At 41.7% G+C, this 12,646-nt stretch overlaps 1 protein-coding gene across 3 annotated transcripts in view; it reads left to right on the forward strand.

Annotated features, from left to right (window-relative positions):
* Nucleotides 1–4,779, forward strand: part of LOC109391665 (zinc finger protein 709-like) — a 20,443-nt gene extending 15,664 nt beyond the window's left edge. The window contains exons 2-4 of one of the 3 annotated variants that reach the window (XM_019659418.1): nt 1,701–1,917; nt 2,036–2,096; nt 2,492–4,779. In XM_019659418.1, the coding sequence (XP_019514963.1) occupies nt 1,701–1,917; nt 2,036–2,096; nt 2,492–4,244 (2,031 nt within the window). In that variant the 3' untranslated portion in view covers nt 4,245–4,779. Of the gene's footprint in view, nt 1–1,700; nt 1,918–2,035; nt 2,097–2,491 lie in introns of those variants that run through there. The other 2 variants (XM_019659420.1, XM_019659421.1) reach the window with 2 other exon arrangements.
* The last annotated feature ends 7,867 nt before the right edge of the window (nt 4,780–12,646 follow it).

Raw genomic sequence — 12,646 nt, forward strand, 5'->3', positions numbered from 1 at the left:
GGGGCCCTCTGGCGTTCCAAGCCAGTTCTTAACCATTGCGCCACTCGGCCGGCCCTTGGGGCATTTTTTAAAATGCCATTTTTATATTTTGTTTCTCAGTTTTGTAGAGAGTGGTTTCTTTGTGGCCTGAATGCTCTGATGTATCTAAGAAAGGATGTTTATTTCAAGTTTTTGTTTGTTTTTGTTTTTTGCTTTTTTCTGAGATTGGGAATGATGGCTTTCAAGTCCCTTAAATACCAGAATAGAAACTGGAATTCTCTGCCCCAGTTGTTGGTGATTGACAGCTGACAACTTTACACTCTCATGTCTCCTCATTCCCTTTTGACCTACATCAATACAAAGTGATAAGAGCACCGTGGTGCTCCTTCCATTGCAGCAGCAAGAGATTCAGTCCTGTTAAACTCTTGTTCTTGTGTGTGAGCCCTCACCCTAACCAACCCCTAACCTCAATTTAAAAAAACAGTCCCTGTATCTTTCTTTGCTCTCTCTCAAGCCATTTCATGACTGCTGGAGAGGCTTGCCTTGCTTTCTCCACAGACCTCAATTATGAATTAATAAACCCTTACTACACTCTTAACCGTGTGTGGTGTCCTCAGCTAAGGGGTCTGTATCCTCAGGACTTGAAGTATCATGCTCCATTACTCCACAGGGGAGCTTGGGAATTAGAGAGTTGGGAATGCAGCCTCAAGGGGGCTGGTGGGGAAACAATTTCTCCTGCAATTTGAAGGTGGAGGTTTTATGGTGTTTTGGCAGAAAGCACTGCTGAGTTCTTCATGTGTATTGTACTCAAGGGCAAATTTACCATCAAACTATTGTGATTTTCATGAATGAAATTACAGTTGGAAACTCCCAGCCTGTCCCTCAAGGTCAGTGAGATGCAGGGAAGTGTCCTGTTTCTGCCATAAAGAGCTCTTCTGGCATATTTGTTGCTGCGTGTGCCTATGTGTACTAAAATTTGGCTCTAAGCACCCCTGAGACACATGAGTATGGGGATTTTGTAGACTGTTTTCATATTGTCTGAAGTCTATGTTGCAATTAACTTTCTATTTCTAGCCCATCAAATCATACAGAGAGGAAGGAAAAACAGTCTGTGATAAATATTAAACAAGTTAAAAGCAATAGTTTTCAAAAAGAATATTTTCATTCCACCAGCTGCATCTGACTACTTCTGAAGGCCTGGAGTACTTTAGGAACAATACATCCAGCAGAACCTTATTAAAAGTTGGATTTCCACAGCTTTTCTGGACTCGTGTGTGGTGATGGGAATGGGGGGGAAAAACTTTTAGTTCTTTACTCTGTTTTTTATTGATTAAACATTAGATAGATTTGACACTCTGCGTCATGGAAGACTGTTTATGGTGGGTAATAACGAAGGAGATTAAAGTTTTTCTCACTACATATTGATGATCTGAAGTGATAGTTGTTTCATTTGTGTAGCATGTCTGTCATTTCCCAACATGCTGTGGACCCTGCCATTAAAGAGAAATAAGATGTAATGTGATCACAGTAAAAGTATGTAAATCATTTCTGTATGTTCATGATGCTGTTAAATTTTTAGGGAAGTAAGTGTGGACAGGGATTAAGTTTATGAGGATCAGTCATAAAATAAATATTTGGAGATGACAGAATTATGACTTCCATATAAATGCAGTATAGATGTCCGGTGCTGTCAGTCTCACATCCTTCTGTGCCCATATTAGGACTCAGTGGCCATTGAGGATGTGGCTGTGACCTTCACCCTGGAGGAGTGGGCCTTACTGGATCCTTCACAGAAGAAACTCTACAGAGATGTGATGCGGGAAACCTTCAGGAACCTGGCCGCAGTAGGTAAGGATGACAAGTTACCGCCACTTCGTCAATTAGAGAACAAGTGTTTCTTGCTTATCGACATTTTTCCAAGATTTGGATTGTGGAAAGGTAGGCCATTGGAAAATAAACTAAGCATGATTACAGAACCTAATAATGGACATAAAATCTCATAAATTTTTCTGTAATTTCTAATATTTTGGAATATTTTTTGGGGTTTGCATTTTAGGGAAAAAATGGGAAGGTCATCATATTGAAGATTTGTACAAAAACCAGGGGAGAAAACTAAGGTAAGTGATATTCACAAGAGAAAGTAGTGATCTGAGAATCCTATTATATTATGAAATTTAAAAAGAAATTTAAAAAACAAATACCCCTTCTTCAAATTTAGTTATTAGAAAATTTTCACCAAAAATACTTTCTTATGTGTGGCATAAAATGTTCAGTGTTTGCAAAATAACTCACTTCAAAATAGTATTATTAAATTTTATATATGAATAATACTGTTTTGGTAATATTTAGTGAAGTCCTCTTATAGACGATGTCTTATATTCAACTTCAATCAATTCAGGCAAAACTGAAGATCTACACTTTTAATATAAATCTTAAAAATGTTCAAATGCCCTACTAAGAAATAAAAATTTGTTAATAAAGAAGTTAATACTGTACTTCTCATTTTTTACAGAAGTCATATGGTAGAGAGACTGTGTGAAAGTAAAGAAGGTAGTGAATGTGGAGAACACTTTAGCCTTATTCCAAATATGAATCTGAACAAGAAAACCACTGGAGCAAAACCACATGAGTGCAGTACATGTGGAAAAGTCTTTATGCATCATTCATTCCTTAATAGGCATCTCAGATGTCACACTGAACATAAACCATATGAGTATCAGAAATATGGAGAGAAGCCATATAAATTGAAGAAGTGTGATAAAGCTTATAATTATCGTCAATTTTTTGATAAACAGGAAAAAAATAATGGAGAGAAAAACTATAAATGTAAGGAATGTGGGAAAACGTTTTGTGTTCGTACATCCCTTCAAATACATAAAAGGATTCACACAGGAGAAAAACCCTACAAATGTGAGGAATGTGGGAAAGCCTTCATGTGGCATACAGCATTTCAAAGACACATGATAATGCATACTAGAGATTCTCCTTATAAATGTAAGGAATGTGGGAAAGCCTTTAATTGTTCCACTTCATTGCAAATACATGAAAGAACTCACACTGGCGAGAAACCCTATCAATGTAAACAGTGTGGAAAAGTCTTTAGATATCAAAATACTTTTCAAATACACAAAAGGACTCACACAGGTGAGAAACCATATGATTGTAAGCAATGTGGTAAAGCATTCAGTTGTCCCAGTTCTCGTCGAAAACATCAAAGAACTCACACTGGAGAGAAACCTTATGAATGTAAGGAATGTGGAAAATCCTTTGGTGAACTCTCAGGCCTTCGAGTACACATGATCACTCACACTGGAGAAGGACCTTATAAGTGTAAAGAATGTGAGAAAGCGTTCCTTTCTCCCAGTTCATTTCGGATACATGAAAGGATTCACACTGGAGAGAAACCTTATGAATGTAAAGAATGTGGTAAAGCCTTCAGTTATTACTCTTCTTTTCAATCACATGAAAGAATTCATACTGGAGAGAAACCCTATGAATGCAAGGAATGTGGGAAAGCCTTCTCTCGTCATCAAACCTTAAAAATACACATGAGAGTGCACACTGGAGAAAAACCCTATAAATGTAAAGAATGTGAGAAAGCTTACAGGTGTTACCTTTCCTTCCAAATACATAAAAGAAGTCATACTGAAGAGAAACCCTATGAATGCAAACAATGTGGTAAAGCCTACAAACATTACAGTTCCTTAGAAGCACACAAAAGAATTCATACTGGAGAGAAACCCTATGAATGCAAGGACTGTGGGAAAGCCTTCTTCCACAACCAAACCTTAAAAATACACATGAGGCTGCATACTGGAGAGAAGCCCTATGAATGTAAACAATGTGGGAAAGCCTTCAGGTATTACTTTCCTTTCCAAAAACATGAAAGAAGTCATTTTGTAGAGAAATCTTATGAATGTAAGCAATGCGGTAAAGCCTATAGAGATTACAGTTCCTTAAGAACGCACAAAAGAACTCATACTGTAGAGAAGCCCTATGAATGTAAACAATGTGGTAAAGCCTTCACATATTCCTTTTCCTTCCAGAGACATGAAAGAAGTCATACTGAAGGGAAACCTCATGAATGCAAGGAATGTGGGAAAGCCTTCTCTCGTCACTATACCTTAAAAATACACATGAGACTACACACTGGAGAGAAGCCCTATGAATGCAAACAATGTGGTAAAGCCTTTAGATATTCCTCTTCCTTCAGAATTCATGAAAGAAGTCATGAGAGAAATCCTGTGAATGTAAGCAGAATGTAAGCTCTACAGAGCTTACAGTTCCTTAGAAACACAAAAGAATTCATATATGAGAGAAGCCCTATGAATGTAAGAAAGTTGGAAAAGCCTCAGATGTTATCAAAGTTTTTGATGACATGAAAGAAGTCACACAGGAGAAAAACCCTATAAATGTAAATAATGTGGTAAAGCCTACAGATATTAGAGTTCCTTACGAACACACAAAAGGACTCACAGGATAGAAATACTCTAAATTTAAGCAATGTGGTAGAGCTTTCATTTCTCCTATAAATTCACTTCTAAATACATGAACTCACACTAAAGAGAAATTCTGAGTGTAAATGTGGTGAAGTCTTCATTTGTCACACAGCCATTTGAAGATATGTGAGAGTGCACATTTGAGAGACATCATATAAACGTAAAGAATGTGGAAAGACTAATCATCTCAGTGTTTTCCAAAGGCATGAAAGGACTCACTGGGTAAAAATTCTTAAATGTAAGCTGCGTGGGAAGCATTTTCATTGGTCCACATCCTTACATGTGGAGACTCCCACCAAACAGAAATAAAAAAATATAACATGAGAAATTGATGGAAATTAATCCATGTATAATGTTTTAGAAAACTTTCAACATGAAAGAGTTATTAATAATAAGTTGTAAATTTATTGTGTTTTTCAAACCTCTCAGTGTGAATCACTGAAATATGGGTTTCTAGTAATTGTTTTCAGAAATGGATGTTGAGGTGAGATAATTTTGTGAGTCATCTTCAATAATAGTATGTAAAGTTAATTAGTAGTGCTTTTGTCTTAAATCAGTTAATATTTTATTTTGAAGCCTGTTAGATTGATGGGTGAGTTGAAGTGTATTTCTAATATGTAATAGGTGTAATTTTTTATGTTTTATTTGTTTTGTGGTAAGAGGCCATTGAATTTGACAAAGTGGTATTTTGGGGGGACTTTCCCACTAGCCTGTGGCAGTTCCTGTAAATCCTCAGTTCGTCATATATAGTCTACCTTTCTTACTGACAAAATTTATTTTTTGGATGACAAGTATAAGAGCCTTTTTCCATTTTCCATGCCTATAAACTGTTGGAATAATTGTTTTGTATGGAAGTTTATGAAAGAATGTAGTTTCATGTAAACTATTATTTTCATATTTGGATTTGTACTTTTTGCCCTCTTTTCTGACTATTTGCTGAATAGACTTTGATTTAAGAAGAGAAACTTGTGATAGGACAAAAATCTAGATCTGGAGATACTCCCCTGAGGGCAGTGTTACTAACTAGGTTTTCCAGAGTTTATCCCTGCTATGGTTCCACCTTAGAATTCACCAGTAACCTCACTTGCATGAGGTTTTGGAGCCACGATTCAGGAAGAGAGAGAGATACATAGGAATTTCAAAGATACCATCTTTAGCCCATTTTCTGGATTTTTTTGTACTTCCAAATAACAGTATCCTCAAAACGGTTGCCAACTGTTTCATATCCATTTTCTAAGAGGCATAGATTTCCATTGATACTTTCAGAAGATCCACATCAAAGATCCATCAGAGTTTGGATTTTTCTGTAAGCCTTCTTGTGTCCATCAGGAAACTGATTCAGAGTTTTGTGCTTGGGAATATTGTCTGATTCCCCTCCTCTCTAGATGATAGCTGTATAACATCTGTAATTTGTATAGGACACACCTTAAGCTCTTAACAGTGCTACTGAGTAGGGTTTTTTGATTCACCATGACATCTACAATGGTGCCATCGAAAAGAACAATATGGGAGCTTGTTTCTCTACAGCATTGTACACTGGCTGCCTTGACCCAGTCCTTCCATGTGAGAATAAGCACCTTCCTCCTACATGGAAGACCCTGGGTGTTTGTTACTTGGAGCTGAATATATTCTTTCAATATGTTTTAAATTACATTTGATGATACATGACTAGAAGTATGTGTAGTTTTTTCTCAAAGGAATGCTTCTCGTGAGGTTCCATTCCAGAAATATTTTATTACTGTATTCTAAGTTGTCAAATGCTAACAAATATTACAGACACGCACCACTTAATAATGGGGATACGTCCTGAGAAGAGCGTTGTTAGGTGGTTCCATCATTGTGCAAACATCATAGAGTGGTTACACAAACCTAGATGGTATAGCCTACTACACACATAAATCCATATGGTATATAGCCTATTGCTCATAGGCTACAAGTCTGTGTACATCATGTTACTGTATTGAATACTGGAGGCAATTGTAACACAATGGAACCTATTTATAAACATATCTAAACATGGAAAAAGCATACTAAAAATATGATATAAAGAATAAAAAGTGGTACACCTGTAGAGAGCACTTACCATGAATGGAGCTTGCAGGACTGGAAGTTGCTCTAGGTGAGTCAGTGAGTGAGTGGTGAGTGACTGTGAAGGCCTAGGACATACTGTACACTGTTCTAGACTATAAACACTGGACACTTAGGCTCCACAAAATTTATTTAAAATATTTTTCTTCAATAATTTAACCCTAGTTTACTGTAACTTCTACTTTATAAACTTAAATTTTTAAACTTTCAACTTTTGTAATAAACCTTAGTTTAAAATAGAAACACATTATACAGCTATACAAAAATATTTTCTTTATATTTTCATTCTGTAAGCTGTTTATTAAAAACTAAGACACACACACATTAGCCTAGGCCTACACAAGGTCAAGATCATCAATATCACTGTCTTTCACATCCACGTCCTGTCCCACTGAAAGGTCTTAAGGGGCAATGACACTCATAGAGCTGTCATCGCCTATGATAATACCTTCTGGATCACCTCCTGGAGGACCTGCCTGATGCTCTTTTTGAGGAAGTGCCACTTTTTTTCAGAAATATGTCCATGGTGGTTGCTTGGTTTGTTTTTTCATCATAGATATGCTTGTAAACAGATACTGCACCATGAGCATTTCTCTCTTTTTATTTTTACTTTATTTAAAAATTAGTTTCAGGTGTACAAAACAACATACTAGTTAGAATTTAGACCTCTCACGAAGTGGTAAACCACCTCCCACAATCTACTATCCCTCTGACATCATATATGGCTATTACAGTTCCATCAATTCTATTCCCTATGCTGTACTCCACATCCCATGACAATATATATATATATATATATATATATAAAATTATAGTTGACATTCAATATTCTTCCTCTTCTGGCATACAGTGGTCTCCCTAATAAGACAAGTGCCCATCTGACACCATATAAAATCTTTACAACATTATCGATTATATTTCCCAAACTGTCTTTCGTATCCCCCTGGCAATCCTGTGGTTACCAATTTATGTTGTCTAATCCCCTGACCTTCTCCCTCCTCCCCACCCCACTCCCATCGGACAACCATCAGTTTTTTCTCTATATCTCTGAGACTGTTTCTGTTTACTTTGCTCATTTATTCTGTTCTTTAGATTCCACATATAAGTGAGATCATATGGTATTTGTTTTTCTCTGTCTCACTTAGCATTTCTGTTTATTAATGAAAATCTTTTAGTGTTAGGGTTTATATTTTCAAACTTTAAGGAGCATGTTGAGGTCTGCAAAAGTTTCTGATTTTTCTTGGGGATTGTTTGTCTTCAGTTTTCTCTTGCCTCTTTTCATCTATGTGTTCCTATTCTAATTACAACAATCCCTCGTAGTCAGTTCCTCAGGAACCCCCTCTAGGAGCCCCTCTGTGTCACCCCTATTCACACCCATGTTAACGTTATTTGCAATCTCAGCCACAGCCTTGTGGATTTTTGCAGCTTCCTCATCATTAGCAAATCCTTTGAAGTCATGCACAAACCTCTTGAGTGTCTTCTTGCAGATGCCATCCATACACTCGTTGGTGACATCACCCTCAAGCCCATGCAAGGCTCTTGATGCAGTCATGGGTGTGGTAATCCTTCCAGAATTGTATCAGTGTCTTCTCAGTGTCTTCCTTAGTTGCAGCAATGGCATGGGCAAAGGTCCTCAGGTAGTAGTCCTTCAAAGCTTCTATAACTTCTTAATCCATTGTTTGGATCATAGAGATGGTATTTGGAGGGAGAAACACCACTTTGATGTTGGGAAGAAGATTACCATTAAAAGGAATGTGTCCAGAAGCATAATCAACAATAAGCAAATTCTTGAAAGGTATGTTCTTCTCCATACAGAACTTCTCCATTTTGCTGCCATAGTAATTCAGGAGGGCATCTTGGGAGAGGAGCTGGGTCATCCATGACTTATTCCTGGTATATAGGGGTGCTGTGTGCCTATTGATATGCTTAAAGACCCTGGGCTTCTCACTGCCAGCTCACAAAGGGTTTCAATTTGTAGTCTGCAACATTGCCCCAAGCTAGACTGTTATCCTGTCCTTAAAAGCCTTGAAACCCGGCATTGACTTGGCCTCCTTAGGGATGGAAGTCCTTACAGGCATCCGTTACCAGAATAGGGAGGTTTCATCCATACTGAATATTTGTTCTGGCAAGTAATTTTACTCCACAATCAGCTTATCAAGAGTTTCCAAAAAATTCTTCAGCTGCCTTAGCATCAGCACTCACAGACTCACCACTCACTTTCACTTCATGTAATGAATAATTCTTGAATAAGTTTAACATTGCAAATAAACTGTGCTCTGGCTATTATCGTCACAGTGCAGAGAGGGTTAATGCTTCTGTTTCTGGTCTTCAGGTTATTAGAAGTTCCTCCAGGTCTGATACATGCCCTTCTCAAATTTTTTTACTCGCTGCCTTCAATGAAAAGACCAAAGTTGGAGGCACCACACTTCCTAATCTCAAAACTTACTACAAAGCTACCATAATTCAAGCTATGGTACTGGCAAATAGACCAATGGAACAAAACCTAGAGCCCAGAAACAAACGCTCACATACATGGTCAAGTGATTTTCAAGAATGGGGAAAGTAAAAAACTGAAGATAAGGTTGGAGTATTTCCTTCCATGCAGGTAGAGGCAAAGGCAGAGTCCCTGAGGGCACCATTCCCCGGGGTGATCAGCTATGGGTGGCAGGGCTAATTTGGACTAACGTGGCCATGGAAGAACAGTGTTTTGTTCTTTCTGGGGTAGACACCCTGGGTACAGATTTGCCTTCCCTGCACGCAGTGCTTCTGTGAAAACTGCCCTGCATGGACTCACAGGTATATTTATGCACTGTCATGGTGTTCCCCGAAGCATTGCTCCTGATGAAGGAACTCACTGACAGGACATGAAATGTGACAATGAGCAAACACTCAGGGGATTCAGTGCTCGTTCCATATCCCACCATCCTGATGCAGCTGGCCTGACAGCAGTAGAAGGGGCTTTGGAAGACAGTGTCCACAAAATGGTAACACTGTGCAGGACGGGACCCATGCTCTCCAGGAGGCTCTGTATGCTCTAAGTCAGTGTCCATTATATGACACTGATTTCCCCATAGCCAGGGTTCACGGGTCCAGGAATGGAGGGTGGAAGTGGGAGTGACACCACTTGTATCACCACTGTTACCCCTAGTGGTCCACCAGCAGAACTGTGGCTGCTCGTTCGTGGGACTTTATGCTCTGCTGGTCCAGAGTTCTTCATTCCTAAGGGAGTTGGGCTTCGACCAGGAGACATTTTGGTTCCAATGAACTGGAAGTTAAGAGGGCCCCTGGCCACTATGGTCCCCTCGGTCCTCTGCACCAACAGGCAAAGAATAGACTTTATGTGCTGGCTGGGGTGACTGGTCCTGTTACCAAGTGGAATTGGTCTGCTGCTCCACAACGGAGGGAGGGAAGCCCATGTCTGCAATTCAGAAGATTCCTTAGGGTACATCTCGGTATTGCCACCATGCCCTGTGATTAATGTCAATGGCAAACCACAAGAAACCAATCCAGGCAGGACGACTAATGGCCCAGACCCTTCAGGTTTTGGAAGTTAGGGTTTTGAAGGTTAGGGTCATCCAACCACATAAAGAACCATGACCAGCTGAGGTGCTTGCAGAGGACAAAGTTGAATATGAAATGGATAAAGGAAAAAGGTAGTTATAAGTACCAACTATGAAAAGGGACCAGATGCAAACACATGGACACTTGTTATGAGTATCCTGTTTTATATAAGTTTGAGTGCAATATATAAAATTTACACCAATGTGGAAAAAAAGATGAGTGAGCGAGACACTTGCTGCAAATGTGGGTCCCTTCTCGCTGATGATCAATGCACTCTTCTGTCGGAAGACCAAAGTTGCAACACATCGTTCCTCTGCCATAGTTGTACCCACAAGACATTAAATGTTGCTACATGCTGGGTCCACTCTCAGAGTCCTCACAGTCCTGCAGGAGGAACCCTTCAGACACGAGGGCCTTCCTCCAGCCCTGGACGAGCCCTGAGACCTGGTACTTCTCTTCCTCTTTGGAGGGAAAGTGCAGCCTTACCTGTCTCTCCTTTAGCAGCTCACTTTCCTGGAGAGCTGTGCCCTGTCCAAAAGGGTCCTGCCACTGGGAACCAGGATTTATACTCAGCTTCGACTATACTGAAAAGGTCTCCCCGGCAGACCTCAGCCTGCTGTGCATCTGGTTGACATGTGCAGCCGTCAGACAGCAGGGGGATAACGCGGAGTGCCAAGCAACTGATCTGGCCCTCGCTTTTACAGGGCGTTTCTAGGGGGTGAGATTCCACATTGCCAGGCAGTAACCCTTTAGCTCCTAATCATGAGGCGGGGACTTAGGGTGAGCTCAGAGCAGTGACTGTTTACACCCAGATGGGAAGCATTTCAGTATTTTTGTTGGTAAGCCTGTGTTCATGTGTGCCTGTGGCTCATCAGTTTGGTGGCATTCTCCTGCTGGACCCCTGCCCTTCTCATGCCTCATCTTTCAAAGTTCCCAGTGCACCCGAAAATCCCAGCTGTGTCGCTGCACCTGATGCAGGAGCCCCATTTGAGCTGGTCTCAGGGGTGTCATCTGCCACAGGAAGTGAGCTCACTCTTTAGGACCTGAAGGCTGAACAGAAGGGTCTGGTTATTTTGGGGGTCCTCCCCCAGAATCACAGCCTATCTCCCCGCCCACACTGCACTCTTATGACCAGTCCCTGTGCTGACTGCTCTATCAATCAACAGCACCCCATTTGTCATTACCATCACCCATTTCATCCAGGAGAAAACCAGGTCCCTGAAAGGTAAGGAGAATGGCCTCATGAGAGGCCTGGTCAGTAGTGGAGGTGGGATCCTAGCACCAGCTGTCCAACTCCCCAGGCCCATGTCCAGCCTGAAGCTCTGCTGGACCCCTGGATCCAGCCACTGCCGGCCGGACACTCACTCGGCCCTGGTCCTGATGATGGCCAGTCCTCCTTGGCCTTGAGGAACATTTGCATCTTGCTGGCCCAATGGTTTTGGGGCTCCAGCTGGCAGGACATGTGGTCGCTACAGGACAGGGGTGGGGGTGGGGGTGGGGCACCTGTGAGATCCCAGGAGTCATACCTCAGGCATCCCTGCCAGCACCTGCTGGAGTCCCGGTGCTCCAGGCATCACCATGCAACAAGGTCTAGGACTGACCAGGGAGCCAAATCCGCAGGCTCTCTGGAGCTGCCACCTGAGAGAGTGGGCCCCGCCTTACCTCCATCCTCGCTGAGCTGCCCCATGGCCTGGAACAAGGCTCCAAATTGTACCGGGCTCCCGGTTGCATCTCCCTAATTACTTTGATTTTCTGAATCAGAGGGAAGGACAGGAAGGCCTGGGTGGGGGATGCCTTAGGGGCCTTGTGCAAGATGAAGAGCGGGGCAGGCGGCCAGTCCTGGGTCTTTGCTCACATGGGAAACTTCCTTCCCTCCAATTCATTCCAGGCTCTGCCTCTTCTCACAGTTGGGTGTAAATAGCGCCTCCTCCAGGAAGTTCCTTGATGCCAGCCCCTTCCTCACCCACCGATTCCATGGGTTTCCCTGCTCTGTGTGTTAAAATCTCCCATTAAATGTAAGACCTAAGGGATGGGGCCAGAGAGGTATTTCCAAACCCTTCCCTCCAGCCAGGAGGCCATAGCTACTCACATCACTCCTTTTCTGGAAGGCAGACAGCCAAAGTCCATCAGAAACAGCCCCCTTCCCCATCACTAGACTCCATCCCGTCTTCTCACATTGCACTACCTCCAGGTCCCACCAGGGGGCAGGCTCTCCCAGTAACAGGACTTGGATCTGGGCCAGGCTCTGGGCTCCATAGAAGTGGGGACAGGGAGGCTGAGGCTGGAGACCTTCCAGCCCAAACCGTCTCTGATGACAGATGGGGAGACTGAGGCTGAGGTGTGAGTTCAGGGCTCAGTGTGGGGCTCTTTCCTCCCAAATCTCAGGATCCTGCTCCTTTCTCCAAACTCCAGGCTCACTCACTTCCAGAGAATTCTCCATCACAGTGTCCAACAGCTGCAGGCAAGTGCGGAAAGTTCTGAGGAAGAGAACGACACCCTGTGCCATCGAGGTGAGGGTG

The sequence above is a fragment of the Hipposideros armiger genome, unplaced genomic scaffold (assembly GCF_001890085.2).
Source record: "Hipposideros armiger isolate ML-2016 unplaced genomic scaffold, ASM189008v1 scaffold_298, whole genome shotgun sequence".
NCBI lineage: Eukaryota > Metazoa > Chordata > Mammalia > Chiroptera > Hipposideridae > Hipposideros > Hipposideros armiger.